This window comes from Phyllobates terribilis, unplaced genomic scaffold (assembly GCF_046119375.1).
Source record: "Phyllobates terribilis strain yellow unplaced genomic scaffold, ASM4611937v1 Scaffold_1__5_contigs__length_1240528914, whole genome shotgun sequence".
NCBI classification, from domain to species: domain Eukaryota; kingdom Metazoa; phylum Chordata; class Amphibia; order Anura; family Dendrobatidae; genus Phyllobates; species Phyllobates terribilis.
Window position 1 is genome coordinate 594,772,828 of NW_027362761.1, and position 16,134 is coordinate 594,788,961.

The 16,134-nt window shown below is 44.6% G+C and overlaps 1 protein-coding gene across 1 annotated transcript in view; it reads right to left on the minus strand.

Annotated features, from left to right (window-relative positions):
- Positions 1-322: 322 nt before the first annotated feature.
- LOC141272081 (uncharacterized) overlaps positions 323-16,134 on the minus strand; it is a 98,981-nt gene continuing 83,169 nt past the window's right edge. The window contains exon 6 of the mRNA XM_073682391.1: positions 323-10,019. Within this exon, the coding sequence (XP_073538492.1) occupies positions 8,938-10,019 (1,082 nt within the window). The 3' untranslated portion in view covers positions 323-8,937. The remainder of the gene's footprint in view (positions 10,020-16,134) is intronic.

Consider the following 16,134-nt stretch of genomic DNA (forward strand, 5'->3'; position numbering starts at 1 on the left):
ACTCATATGCGATTTTCATACTTCCCAACTCTCTCAGTGAAGCAGGGGCTGTAGTATTTCACTGAACATTGAGTCACGAAAACCAGTTCATCGTTCCGTGACTAAGTATGCAAATCACATAAGTGGTTACATGACAACTCAAACCGCTTGAGCAAGGGGGTGGACAAATTGAATTCTTGCCCCGGAAAACCTAGATACACCTCTGATTAATGTGCTACTTTTTGGTGGTTGATACGAGAATGACAATAACAAATTAATTTCGATTTTTCAATGTTTTTATTAGAATACATGACTTTTTTTAAAATTTAAAAACTTTTTTTTACAATATTTATTGGTCCCACAAGGGGACTTGACAAGATCTGTTCCCATTAATAATATTCTGTAGTACAAATGCAGTATAGAGCATTACCCATCCTCTCAGTGTTGGGGTAGGTTCACACGACAGTTTTCTCCAAGTCTGAGAAAAGCAGTCCGATTATTCTCATCAATCAGTTTTTGTCAGACATGGGGAGAAAAAAGTTTCTCAACTTTCTCCATTTTGTTAGTCCGTGAAATTCGGACTGCATTAGGATGTCGTCTGAGAGCGGTCCAATTTTCATTCACTGACCCATAGACACTCGGTTCTAAATCGGACATGTCTGATTTTTTCCATGGCCCACTCGGTCCGAGGAGAAAATCGGACATAGAATATCATGGGACCAAGTGCTATTCGTGAAAACCATGGAGATGAAAATCGGTTGTGTGCACGAGACTATACAGGCTGCCTAACAAACCGTGCCTCAGCATAGTATATTAGGCTTTGATCTATGGCAGACCCGGAGGTCATCCTTAGGTCTCCAGTAGTCCTAGCAATCATTGGCTTTCTTAGCTCTGCGGAAAGCCAATGGAAAGATAAGAGGAATCGATCTCCTTCTGTCTCACTCTATTCTTGCTGTGATCACTTTAATTGCATCAAGTAAAATGTTAATTAAGCAAACACTGGCAGCACTCAAATTCCTGTTACATCTCTGCTAGGAGGAGGAATTAAAAGCTGCAAAGCAGTAATCACCCAAGGATCAGGATTCCTGAGTGAGTAATCACTGCCCTTTCACATCCTAATGGAAAGTGGCAAGTCTATAAGGACGTGAAAGGACAGTGCAGTGATGAGAAGTGGTTAATTGTTATAACTTCCTTCATTCTGAACATGAATATGGCTTCTCCCCAGTGTGAATTCTCAGATATTTAACAAACTGTGATTTATAAAACATTCTGGGCATGTATACGGCTCCTCCTCTGAGTTCTTTGATGCATCACCCTTTCTGTGCCTTAAAGCCCAATGAGACGAGTAGATAATTGTAATTGTGATTTACTATACGATAATCAGAAGTGAACTATCGTTTAAGTCGGTTAAAAATTTACATGTAACGATTATTGTGTACAAATAATTGCTTATTCTTTCGTCATTTACAGGTGTTGTTATGGAAACAACCTCCATCTCCATTGCATAATCAATGAGCGTAAAATTATCAATGATAAATCATAAAAGGTTGTCCCACGAACCAAAGGATATATTAATCAATAGATCTTGGAATAAAAATAAGTTCCACAGTTGGATGTGTTAAAAAAAATGTTCCTGTGCCGAGATAATCTGTAGCATTGTGTCTCGTCTCTGCCTTCTGCCGGGCAGAGACACCGTTCCCCTCACCGCTGTGGTCCTGGTTCGGCATCTTCCGGCTCCCGTCCTGCCGCTACTGTGGAGCGCACTGCACGCAGCTTCACGGGACTGTGCTTAGGGCGCTCGCGCGCTTCCTCCCTCTTAAAGTGGCCGCGTGTTCCGTCCTAAAAAGTCCCCACCCAATGGCCGGAGGACTTCCCCTATTGAAAGCACCTTCTCCAATATGGAGGTGCCTGTCCAAGGTTGTTGAACCATGAGCTAACACTTGCTCCAGCCCTCAGGTCCCGTTGCCTGTCAGTCCTGCCCGCCAGTCTTTCTGTCAGTCCAGCCCTCCAACCGGTCTAATAGTTCTGTCCTCCAGTCTGTCTACAGCCGTGCCCGCCAGCCTGCTTACCTGGAGCACCTGCCTCTTACCTGTCATGCCCGCTAGCCTGCTTACCTGGAGCACCTGCCTGTTACCTGTCGTGCCCGCCAGCCTGCCTACCTGGAACACTTGCCTGTTGCCAGCCTACCCGGAGCACCTGCCTGTTACCTGTCGAGCCCTCTGGCCTGCCTACCCAGAGCACCCGTCTGGCTATCTGCCGTACCAGCCTGCTCATCAACCCGGACCACCTGTCTGCCTTCCTGCCATGCTCATCCGCTGTACCTGTCATCTGACCCGTAGGAGCCACCTGCTCTCACATAAGGCCAGTCCCAGAGTGGCACCTGGTCCACCGGCTCGGTTCCTCACTGATTCACGGAGTCGACTGAGAAGCCATGTGACCCTCTGGTCCCTCCTTGCACCGAAGCACAGAGGTTCCACCACCCAGACTCGTAACAGTTTGCACAGGCCATGGAACCCAGTGGCCCCCAGGCTCCTTCGCTCTCTGACTTGTACCAGGAGGTCTCACGTCAGAGATCCCAAGAGGAGACTATCCTGTCCTACCTGCGGACTGTCAACTCCCGCCTGTAAACGATGTCCACTCCATCTGCGTCCGTCTCTAGCCGAGCGGCACCTGCTCCGGCGGCACCTCAACCCACTGGCGCTGTGGCACCCGGCTTTGGACCCCGGCTCTCTGCGTCTCCACGTTTTTGTGGTGACCCCATCTTCTGTCGGGGCTTCTTAAACCAGTGTACGCTGCACTTTGAACTGGCACATCAGTTCCCCTCCGACCGGGCCAAGGTGGCGTTCATCATGTCTCACTTCACTGGGGAGGCATTTGCATGGCTAAACCCTCTGTGGGAAAGAGGGGATCCCCTGGTGTCCGATCTTCTGGCTTTCCTTGCTGCCTTCCGGAAGGTCTTCGATGAGCCCGGACGAAAATCTTCTACTGCCTCCTCACTTCTCCGCCTCCGCCAAGAGAATCTCAACGTGGGCCAGTATGCCATACATTTCCGTAGCCTCACATCTGAGCTTGCCTGGAACAAAGAGGCCCTGATCTCCACCTTCTGGGAGGGTCCTTCCGGACGGATCAAGGATAAGCTAGCCGGTCGTGACATTCCTTCCACCCTGGACGACCTGGTGTCATTAGCTACCCGGATTGACATCCCTTTTTTGGAACCACTAAGGAGACTACCTGGGAGAGAAAATTTCCGCGTCTCGCTCCCGTATTCCAAAGTTCAGCCTCACAACCAGCAATTCCTGGGGCACGTTCCACAGAGCCTATGCAAATTGACAAAACCAAGATGGTCAAGTCTTGCCTGGAGACGTGCCGAGCCGAGGGGAGTTGCTGCTACTGTGGCAGTAAAGAGCATCTAATCCGTTCCTGCCCGGTGAAGTCGGGAAACTCCAGTGTCTAGGACCGATAGGAGAGGTCGTCCTAGGCAAGAGTAAATCCTCTCCGTCCTTGACTCTGTCTGTTTCTATTTCCAGTGGTGAGACCTGCTTCTTCGAGATTACCCATCGGATTCCGGAGCCGCTGGGAATCTCATTTCACAGGCTGTTGTGGAGAGGTATCAGATTCCTACCATACGTCTGGCTGAACCATTGGCGGTCCCTTCCATGGATGGCAGTCTTCTTCCAGAGACAATCCTGCTCGTCTCAAAGCCTGTAACCCTTCAGGTGGGAATGCTGCACTCGGAGATCTCCTTTCATGTGCTGTCCGGTCTCTCTCACTCCCTCCTGCTTGGTCTACCCTGGTTACAGAGACATGAACCCATCCTGAAGTAGAGATCTGGTGAAGTGCTCCATTGGGGTCAGGAATGCCATGAGTCCTGTCTGGTTCCGGTTCGTCCAGCTCGACCCCTGTATATTCCGGCTAATCTACCTGGTCAGCCGGCACCCTACTGGTCCTATGCGGACGTCTTCGACAAAAAGGAAGCAGAGACACTACCGCCTCATAGGCCGTATGATTGCCCTATCGACCTGGTACCTGGTGCTTCTCCTCCCCGCGGGAGTATCTACCCCTTGTCGTTGGCTGAGACCCGGGCTATGTCTGAGTACATAGAAGAGAATCTTGCTAGGGGATTCATCCAAAAATCCACCTCCTCGGCTGGAGCAGGATTCTTCTTGGTCAGGAAGACTGCTCTCTACATCCATGTATCGATTACAGGGGCCTTAACCAGATTACCATAAAAAATATGTACCCCTTGCCTCTCAACTCAGAGCTGTTCGACCGCCTTAAAGGCGCAAAGATCTTCACCAAGCTCTATCTTCGTGGGGCGTACAATTTAGTCCGGATCCGCGTGGAAGATGGCATTCAACACCAGGGACGGTCACTATGAATATCGCGTGATGCCCTTTGGTCTCTGTAATGCCCCAGCCATCTTCCAGGAGCTGGTTAACGACATCTTCCTTGATCTCCTGTATTCTTGCGTGGTGGTGTACCTAGACGATATCTTGGTCTTCTCTCCGGATCTGCCCTCACACCGGAGGGATGTTCATCAGGTTCTGCTAAGGCTCTGGAAGAATCGCCTATACGCAAAATTCGAGAAATGCCTCTTCGAGCAGACCTCTCGTCCATTCCTGGGCTATATTATCTCTGAGACTGGTCTGTGGATGGATCCCGAGAAGGTCTCTGCCGTCTTAAAGTGGCCCCGATCGGAGGGGTTGAAGGCGATTCAGCAATTCCTGGACTTCGCAAATTATTACCGCCTCTTCATCCCTAATTTCTCCTCCCAGACCGCTTCCATCTCCGCGCTCACCCATAAGGGAGCAAATCCCAGGGAATGGACTTCCGAAGCGGAGGATGCCTTAGTCTCCCTAAAACAAGCTTTTTCCTCCACTCCTGTACTGCACCGTCCGGATTGCAACAAGCAGTTCTTCCTGGAGGTTGATGCATCCTCCTCCGGAGCGGTGCTCACCCAGAAATCCCCGTCCGGGAGAATGGTAACCTGCGGCTTCTTCTCCAAGCTTTTCTCTTCGTCTGAGCGCAACTACTCCATAGGTGATCGTGAGCTGCAAGACATCAAATTAGCACTGGAGGAGTGGCGCTACCTGCTGGAGGGGGCTCTGCACCCGGTGGTCATCTACACTGACCACAAAAACCTTGCCTATCTACAGAACGCCCAAAGACTAAATCCACGTCAGGCCATGTGGTCTCTAATCTTTGCCCGATTCTGCTTCACTCTACATTACCGCCCGGTGGACAAGAACATTAAGGCTGATGCTTTATCCCGCTAGTTCCAGTCCACCGACCAAGAGGAGGAGCCTCTACATATCATCGACCCCTCCAAAGTAATGACTCTGGCTCCGTTTGACCTGTCTCATCTTCCACCAGGTAAGACCTTTTTAGCGCTTCCGGATCGAAAGAAGGTTCTATTCTGGGGCCATTCATCCAAACTAGCCGGTCATGCTGGTCAGAGGAAGACCCTTCTGCTCATCGCCCGACATTACTGGTGGTCTTCCCTGCGCAAGGATGTTGCGGACTTCGTCGCGGCTTGTTCCTCCTGTGCCCATAACAAGGTTCCCTTCCATCCGGCCGTCTCCTTCCTCTTCCCGTGCCTTCCGCTCCGTGGCAACACATTGCAATGGACTTCATTACGGATCACCCTGTTTCGGCCGGTTGTACATACATTTGGGTGGTCGCTGACCGTTTTTCTAAAATGGCCCACTTCATCCCTCTGCCTGGTCTTCCGTCTGCATCTGTGCTGGCTAAGGACTTCATCCATCACATCTTCCGTCTTCACAGCCTACCCCTCCACATTGTGTCTGATTGCTGGGTTCAGTTCACTTCTGGAGAGCTACGTGCAAGCTGCTGGATGTCTCCTTGGATTTCTCCTCTGCTTACCACCCTCAATCCAATGGTCAAGTGGAACGTATCAACCAGGTCTTTACCAGCTTTCTTTGGCACTTTGTCAATACTCATCATAACGATTGAGTTAAGCTCCTGTCCTGGGCCGAGTTCTCCTAGAACCATGAGAGCGAGCCTTCTTCTAAATCCCCGTTCTTTGTGGTCTACAGTCAACACCCCCGGATTCCGTTTCCCGTCTCTTCTTCAGTGGACAATCCTGCCCCGGAGTCTCTTGTCAGCAAATTTTTGGCTATTTGGGAAGACACTAGATCCGCACTTCTTCAATCCTCCGAGCAGATGAAGAGGCATGCTGATAAGAGACGTCTGGATCCGCCTCAGTTCCATCCGGGAGACAAGGTCTGGCTTTCCTCCAAATATATCAGTCTCAAGATACCTTCCTATAAGTTGGGTCTGCGGTTCATCGGTCCGTTCGAGGGTCTGAACCAAATCAATCCCGTGGCCTACAAGCTAAAACTCCCGGTCACCTTACAAATTCCCAACTCCTTTCATGTATCCGTCCTCAAACCTGTTGTTCTTTATTCCTTCTCTGACGATCCAGGTACCTCTCCAGCTCCAGTCTCCGCTGAGGACGTCTTTGAGGTACAAAACATTTAGGCCACCAAGAGGGTAAGAGTAAAGACTTTCTTTCTTGTGGATTGGAAGGGGTTTGGCCTGGAGGAGAGGTCTTGGGAACCCAGGGAGAACATTCATGCCCCTCATCTTCTTAAAAAATTTCTCACGGGCCTAAAGAAGAGGGGGCGTAAATGGGGGGTAATGCCGAGCAGAGACGCCGTTCCCCTCACCGCCGCGGTCGTGGACTGGCGTCTTCTGGCTCCCGTCTTGATGCTACTGTGGCACGCACTGTGTGCAGCTTCCCGGGCACTGTGCTTAGGGCGCACACACTCCCTCCCTCTTAAAGGGACTGCGCGCGCCGTCCTAAATAGTTCCCGGCCAATGGCCGCAGGACTTCCCCTTGTTAGAACCCTCCTGTCAGTTTTTTCTATTTTGCTGGTCACATTACTTTTTGCCTATATAATCCAGCTCCGCCCTCCTGGCCTTGCTGGACTTCAGTGTTACATTTACTCTTAAGCTAGCCAGGTGCTTTGTACCTTACTCTGTAGTTTACTTGGTCTTTGACCACTTGTACTTTTGTTTGTTTGTCTTTGCTCTGCTACAATTTCTGCTAGGAGGTGTCCAACTATATCCCAGTCCTTAGTTCTTGTAGGGACCCCTCCCTTATATCTATAGGTCTGTGTTCAGACTAGCCGAGGACTTAGGCGGGTCTGTTCACAAGGAACAGGTCCCCCGGTGCATCGTAGGGAATCAGCTTAGTCCTATTGTAGGGACAGTTTTCCTATCTTTCCTTAGTGTTTGTAGCAGTTCATAACACCCCTATTTAAAGCACCTCCTCCAATATGGGGGTGCCTGTGCAAGGTTGTTGTACCTTGTGCTAACACTTGCTCCAGCCCTCAGATCCCGCTGCCCGCCAGTCTTTCTGTCAGTCCAGCCCGCCAACCTAACAGATCTGTGCTCCAGTCTGTCTACAGCCGTGCCCACCAGCCTGCTTACCTGGAGCACCAGCCTGTTACCTGTCGAGCCCTCCGGCCTGCCAACCCGGAGCACCCGTCTGGCTATCTGCCATACCAGCCTGCTCATCAACCCGAACCACCTGTCTGCCTTCCTTCCATGGTCATCCGCTGTCCCGGTCAGTTCCTGTCATCTGACCAGTAGGAGTCACCTGCTCTGTTCTTCCCTGGTTCTCGGAGTCGACTGAGCCGCCGTGTGACCTTGGTCGGGCCATGTAGGCACTTACTCACGCCCCTCTGGTCCCTCCTTGCACCGAAGCACAGAGATTCCACCACCTGGACCCATAACATAATCTCATAAATGTACCCCTGCTATTTACTGTATAATGACTGTGTCTAAACGTGTAGGAACATGGTCTGATCATACCACAGCTCTTGGCAGAGGAGTAAATAAGAGTATACAGAGAGGACAGAATGGGTTTGTAGATTCTGCTTGTGAGGCAAAACATTTCCTTGCCTCATAGAAAGAATCACCTGGGATCCCATGTGTCATGATTCCACCATTCACTGTCCTGGATGCAGTGGGTGAAAGCTCAGCTGCCCTGTTAAATCAGGGTCGTGCGGAGCTGTAAGTATTGTGAATGACAGCTCATCCGTCCATTCTGAGGCTTTGGCATGTTGAGCTGTCAGTATTGTGACAGTCCAGCCGCTTAATCAGGGCAGGGTCGCAGTAGGTGTCTCCCATTTTGTGCAACTACCTGCATATTTAGATTGCTGTTAGTGTCTGATTATTGCTAGTCATAGCTTTAGCTTGGTGGTGTGTGTGCCTTGTTTTCCAGTGCGGTTTCTGATCTTTTGCTGCCCAACCTTGGACCTTGTCTTTGACCATCCATTTGCATAGTCCCTTTATCTTGATGAGCTACCTTCCTCGAATTCTGACCTTGAACTGTGACCAGACTACACCTTTGTCTTACCCCTCTGTTTATGATGAGCTCTCTATGTATTGGACATTGAACCTTTGGACAAACATGTCTCACGGCTTGTCCATGAGTAGTGACTCAGCCCCACACCCTGCTGTCTTGTCTATATACTCTGTATCTCTCTAGAGTAAAACATAAACATTACTTTAACCCTGTGGGAGTCCTTTGATGTTCAATCCTACTTGATTTAGAGCTATAATGTTTTCCACATTCTAAACTTGAAAGTGTTTTTCCCTTGTAAATTGATTGATGTTTAACAAGATCTGATCTAATAGTGAAACATTTTCCACATTCTAAACATGAAGCTGGCTTCCCTTTCTGTAAACGCTTTCGTGTCTAATAAGAGCTGATTTTTACTAAAAACATTTTCCACATTTAGGGCATGAAAATGGCTTTTACCCCGTGTGAATCCTTTGATGTCCAATGAGATTATTTTTCTGGTTGAAACATTTCCCACATTGTGAACATAAAAATTGTTTCTCCCCTGTGTGAATTCTTTGATGTCTAACCAAGTGAGATTTCTGTTCAAAACATTTCCCACATTCTGAACATGAATACAGCTTTCCTTATCTGTGAATTCTCTCATGTTTTACCAGATTTGATTTCTGGTTAAAGCATTTTCCACATTCCTCACATGAAAATGGCTTCTCCCCAGTGTGAATTCTCTGATGAGTAAGAAGATATTGTTTCACGGCAAAACATTTCCCACATTCTAAACATGAAAATGGCTTCTCCCCTGTGTGAATTCTCTGATGTTTTTTAATATTATGTTTCCGGGTAAAGCATTTTCCACATTTTGGGCATGAGTATGGCTTCTCCCCTGTGTGAATTCTCTGATGTGTAACAAGATCTGGTTTCCTGGTAAAACATTCTCCACATTCTGAACATGAAAATGGCTTCTCTCCTGTGTGAATTCTCTGATGATTAAGAAGAACATGTTTCACAAAAAAACATTTTCCACATTCTAAACATGAAAATGGCTTCTTCCCTGTGTGAATTATCTGATGTTTAACAAGCTGACGTTTGCTGGCAAAACATTTTCCACATTCTGAACAGGAAAATGGCTTCTCCCCTGTGTGAATTCTCTGATGTGTAACAAGATGTTGTTTTCTGGCAAAACATTTTCCACATTGGGAACATGAATACGGCTTGTTCCCTGTGTGAATTCTTTGATGTCCAATAAGAGTTATTTTTTGGTTAAAACATTTCCCACATTCTGAACATGAAAATGGCTTGTCCCCTGTGTGAATTCTCTGATGTGTAACAAGATATTGTTTCGTGGTAAAACATTTCCCACATTGTGAACATGAAAATGGCTTCTCTACTATGTGAATTCTCTGATGTCTAACGAGATATTTTTTCTTGGTAAAACATTTTCCACATTCTAAACATGAAAATGGCTTTTCCCCTATGGGAACTTTTTGACGTCCGTCACCCAGTCGGTCTTTTCTATTTTGCATTACAGTCTGTGATGAATCAGGAGATAGGATCTGTGTAAAAGGATCAGATGATACATTTTGGATATGAGGGGTGGAGGGTATATCTTCAATATTGGTATTCTCCTCATAGGCATATTGAATGATATTACAATCATCTGCATTAAAATGTGAAGATACCGAATGTTCCTCTGGGTTCCTGGTACAGTCATCTACAAAAATAAAACTAATTAGATTATCTTTTAGCAATATAACCTCCATAATTATATTGATGTTTTATGACATTATGAAGAAGAGATTTATAAAAAAAAATCACTTAACTGACTAAAATAATTGCAAAATTAATTGCAAAATGGATCACAATTTCAGAGCAGGGACCACTAGGTCACGATGTTACAGTTATCTTGTTCTGTGTTGAAGACATCTTCATGTCTCATATCGGTCACCGCTCTTTTCTAGTAAATTGTCCGGTAGAGAATCATAAGTGAACCTGTAGGTCAAAGCTGCTGGGGGCGTCCATCTCACACAATCCCTGTCATGTCTGCTACATTTACTTTAGCAGAGAGCATAGCAAAGGGGAGGAGAAGTATGGTCATGTACAAAGAAAACCGATCAAAGGATCTCACTGAGAAGCCCTGTGATGTACACACCTGGATAAAGGGTGTATAATGAAATGAATAGTCATGTGACTGGTAACACGGGCATATACAGTGGGTACGGGAAGCATTTAGACCCCTTTAAATTTGTCACTCTTTGTTTCATTGTAGCCATTTGGTAACTTCTAAAAAGTTAATTTTTTGCTCATTAAAGTACACTCTGCACCCCATCTTGACTGAAAAAAAGAGAAATGTAGAAATTTTTGCAAATTTAATAAAAAAGAAAAACTGAAATCTCACATGGTCATAAGTATTCAGACCCTTTACTCAGTATTGAGTAGAAGCCCCCTTTTGAGCTAGTACAGCTATGAGTGTGTATAATGAAAAGTATACACACGTGGTCAAAATTGTTGGTACCCCTCGTTTAATGAAAGAAAAAAACACAATAATCACAGAAATAACTTAAATCTGAGAAAAGTAATAAATTAAAAATCTATGAAAATGAACAACTGAAAGTCAGACATTAATTTTCAACCCTGCTTCCATAGAATTTTTTAAAAATTAAACTCATGAAATAGGCCTGGATTTTTATTTTTAAGCAATTTTTCCTTTATTTGGTGCTGGATTTTTTCTCTTTTTGATGTGTTCTGCTGTTGGGGAAACCGGCCCCGCTATATCCGAGCATCAGTCCTGGTACTTCATTTGTATAAGCGGGGACTTCATGGTGTGCTGCCAATCAGAGGTGGGGCAGGGTTATACAGAATATGAATATCATGAATACGCTGGACTACCTGGCAGCAGGTTTACTAGTCCTCTAGTGATAATCCCCGTGATATTATCAAAACTACAGCAAGCAGCCCAATAAGATACACATCATTGGAATCAGGGTCTCTGACTGTTATGGATATTTATTTTATTCTTAATTCTGAATTCTGTAAGATTGCATCAGCCTCGTGCTAAGAGTGTCTAGATGACATGCGCTATTTGTGTGTGTATTTTTAGTTCACTACCATGTACAAAATAACAGGGCCTATAAAAGCCCATGTTAGAGACAGGGGGGGTCTCTTTCCATTCCACAGGACACAGGACGAGAGGGTCTGTGTATAAACCAGCAGCTGATGTAGGCCCAAGGAAACACGTTCTTTACCCAGACACACGTGCTGGATCCCAGGAAAAGATAGGCGAATTTCAACTATTAAGCTAATTATGGACAAATGGACAAACACTCTATTACTATCTAATTATTGTATGTACCTTTTGCAATAATTCTTTTTAATGGACAATCCAAGAATAAATCGATACATTTTTTATAAGAAAATCTTGATATTGATACTTTGAGAAGTCCTCGATAGAGAAATATAATACAGAAAGAAGTATTAACATTGGCGAGCCTAGCCAGTCCTGATTTTTTGTGTATTTAAGTGAATTTCCTTCTTGAACAAAGGGGGGAGAGGAGAGGAGAGAAGAGACGAGCTGAACAGCTGTTGTTCACGTGTCAGGAAATCCACTAACTTTATCACAAGAATCAGAAAGAACCTACAGACTGAGGACTGATCTATTCTATAGATGGACTGACAGGCACCAGAGATACTACAAGGATCATGATCAGACGAACTGAGGATAGTACGTGCTGATCATCAGAAGCTAAGAAATCTGAAGGTAAGCAAAATATGGATATAATTTCTTCTTTTGTTAAACAAAGTAAGATTAACTTCAGAGTTAATGAACAAAATGACTTAGATGTTTTGTGGCTTAGTTTATATAGAGAATGTGAATTGCAGAATTTACAGTTAAATTCTAAGTTGGTATCTTTTCATACAATGAAAAAATTAGAAATATTCTACATTTTGTAGATTTATTTCATCGTCTGGTGCTTGAGAGGTCTAAGCAGGACAATAGTGTAGAAATAGTGTCAAAGAGTGATACTGATTCTGACTGTAATATGGAAATTGAGCAAGAAGTAAGACACGTGTCTGTAACTGAAGGTGACTTTGGGTCTGACGAAGAGATGGACATACAAAAACCTGAAAAGAGAGGAGACATGAGTGACATACGAGAAACTGACATATTAGGTGATTTGGGAGGAGACATGAGTGACGTAGGAGGAACGGACGTACAAGGGCCATTAAAAATAGCAGAAAATTCAGAAGCTAAAGAGACCCAACTTCAAATTAAAGTGAGGAAAAATTTGCTAAAATTATACAAAATCATGCCAAAATATGATGTCAAAATCCATGTCTGTAGATATTCAGAGATATTTGAGAGCTTTTCTGATAGGAGAGGAGTCAATTATTTAAAATGTGGATTCCTGTGACATTTTCCAGACGTCTAATTTTAATGCCCTGTGAAAATGATTCTCCTAATGAATGGAAAAATGATTCGGACAGATTAAAATATTTAATTTATTGTGCCACAAAGGATTTCCTCAACATAGATGATCTACAAAAATTAAGGATTGGTAGGAAAGAATGTACATATACATTCATGTCCATATTTGAACGGTTGTACAAAGTTCTCATCAAAAATGGAAAAATACAACAAATGATAACCACTTTTGTACAAAAATTCAAATTCTTAAATCCAGTATCTCGAGTTATTGCGTCACAAAAATTTCTCTATTTAAATGTGCGCAGTTGCTGGATTTTATTAGAAAACATGAGAATTGTGAAAAGAAAATAAATCGAGCTAAATTTATAAAACCAGAAAAGAAATCTTACCAAAAGCCAATATCAAACCTAGAATGAGTCATCCTCGAAATTAAATCTATGAAATACGCAGAAGATTTCATATATGTTATAAGCCATATCAGATGATTCAAAAGTCAATTTCTTCACAGAAAGAGTTAACACTCAGTCAGAACTGTGACTCTCTAAAAAGGAAAATGGCCGAAATTGAGGGCAGAGGCAGGTGAGACGACCAGCTGAGAGTGACATGGAAAGTGGACTGAAAAACAGTCAGTTATCTGAGCTTCTGAAGGATAGAAAAATGTTTTTTCTAAATAGGGCATTTCTGGAGATTTTTGACAGACGAAAGATTTGGTTTAGGGAGTGGCTAAGAAAAAACTGTAATTATATATTGTAGCAAAGTGTTATACAATGTATCAGTTATTTATAATCTTATACAGTAAAATTGTGTAGTTACATAGTATCTGCTAGTTCATATGGGTGTGTGTATATATATATATATATATATATATATATATATATATATATATATATATATATATATATACACACACACCCATATGAACTAGCATGTATATGTACAGTACAGACCAAAAGTTTGGACACACCTTCTCATTTAAAGATTCTTCTGTATTTTCATGACTTTGAAAATTGTACATTCACACTGAAGGCATCAAAACTATGAATTAACACATGTGGAATTATATACTTAACAAAAAAGAGTGAAACAACTGAAAATATGTCTTATATTCTAGGTTCTTCAAAACTAGCCACCTTTTGCTTTGATGACTGCTTTGCACACTCTTGGCATTCTCTTGATGAGCTTCAAGAGGAAGTCACTCGAAATGTTTTTTTTACATCACAGGTGTGCCCTGTCAGGTTTAATAAGTGGGATTTCTTGCCTTATAAATTGGGTTGGGACCATCAGTTGTGTTGTGCAGAAGTCTGGTGGATACACAGCTGATAGTCCTACTGAATAGACTGTTAGAATTTGTATTATGGCAAGAAAAAAGCAGCTAAGTAAAGAAAAACGAGTGCCCATCATTACTTTAAGAAATGAAGGTCAGTCAGTCCGAAAAATTGGGAAAACTTTGAAAGTGTCCCCAAGTGCAGTTGCAAAAACCATCAAGCGCTACAAAGAAACTGGCTCTCATGAGGACCAACCCAGGAAAGGAAGAACAAGAGTCACCTCTGCTTCTGAGGATAAGTTTATCCAAGTCACCAGCCTCAGAAATCACAGGTTAACAGCAGCGCAGATTAGAGACCAGGTCAATGCCACATAGAGTTCTAGCAGCAGACACATCTCTTCAACAACTGTTAAGAGGAGACTTTGTGCAGCAGGCCTTCATGGTAAAATAGCTGCTAGGAAACCACTGCTAAGGACAGGCAACAAGCAGAAGAGACTAGCTTGGGCTAAAGAACAAAAGGAATGGACATTAGACTAGTGGAAATCTGTGCTTTGGTCTGATGAGTCCTGTCATGAAACAACACCCACTTTTGGGTCAGACCTTGCAGCTCTCTGGCGCCCCCTTATCCTGCTGGTCCAACACGGTATCGACCGAGGATGAGCATGGGCACAGCTGCTCTAATTTATGTCGACTATTGTGGCACGTGATGTGACAGGACGTATATATACCACCAGTTCCTTCCAGGAACGTATATATACCTCCGATCAGCCACCCTCAAATCACAATATCACATAAATACTGGTATACTGCCACCACCGATCGCTTAACAGGTGGATCGGGTACCTGGTAGGTAACGTGAATTAGCGGGTGAGGAACGTGTTTGCTCGACATAGGACAAGAAGAACAAAGCTGGTAAATAATAATGATTTACTCCCAAAAGGGGGGCAGTGTTTACAAAATATATACAAGATATTATAAAAGAGACAATTTACATATATGCATAAACAGTTATTAAAATAAAAGGGATAAGTAATAGCAAAACCTGCTTCACAAGGTGATGGTCTCAGATTCTGTGTGTGTGTGTAGGGGGGGGGGACGGCTCCCCAGAAATTAGATGTGATTCTTCCACGCAGTGTGTAGGGCATGCGTCTGACGTCCCTGAGAAGAATGACTTGGAAAAAGGCCGTTCTGGTATTTAGCAAAGGGCCAAAACCTTAGGAGACACCCATGGTGTTTACCTCACACAGGGGCTCGGTTTTGTGAACCCACCCAGCTGCAGAAGACCTAAAACTCCTTCAGATTTCATATCTGGGTGTGGTCGGGTCTCACATCCAAGAAGGAGACATCATGTTTGCCGTCACCACTATTCATGAAGATGGATATCAAATATGAAATCTCTATGATGCTCAGAAGCTCAGAATCCATTTCCCCAGTTCCCGGTCGTTTCTCAGTTATGCAAGATATACTATTATAATGGGAAAAAGGTGAGCATTCCAAAAATGTGGTCCCTGTGTTTGTGACAGTCATGTGCATTATTAAAATCGACATTAAACGTTTGTAAAGCTAAACAATATAATTGGAGGGAAAAATTCAGGTTATACCAGTATACTTGCTCTGGGCTGAGGTTTTATGGCGTCATAAAAATTCCTGGGTTGGGGGAAGCTACAGTGAGTCCTATGTCTTACAAATGGACAGGGGGTGGAAATTTAGGACATCTCTCATTTTTAAAACTCGGACAAAAATACATTTTGCCTGACACCTCCCCCTTTTAGACTGCGCTATGGAGGTAGGACCTTCTGGTACTCCTCCAAGCGTATCTCTGGAGGCTCCCCTCGCCGGGAAAACCCATCGGCATTGCCATGCTCGCTGCCTTTGCGGTGTTGAACGGTAAAGTCGTACTGCTGGAGGGTGAGGCTCCAGCATAACAACCTTCCGTTGGCACCGGACATGGTGTGCAGCCAACTCAGGGGGTTGTGGTCAGTCACGACAGTGAAGGGGCGCCCGTACAAGTAAGGCTGTAAACGGTTGAGGGCCCATACAATGGCCAGGCACTCCTTCTCTATGGTGGAATAGGCCACTTCCCTCGGCAGCAGTTTCCGACTTAGGTACAACACGGGGTGTTCTTGGTTCCCCAAGTCG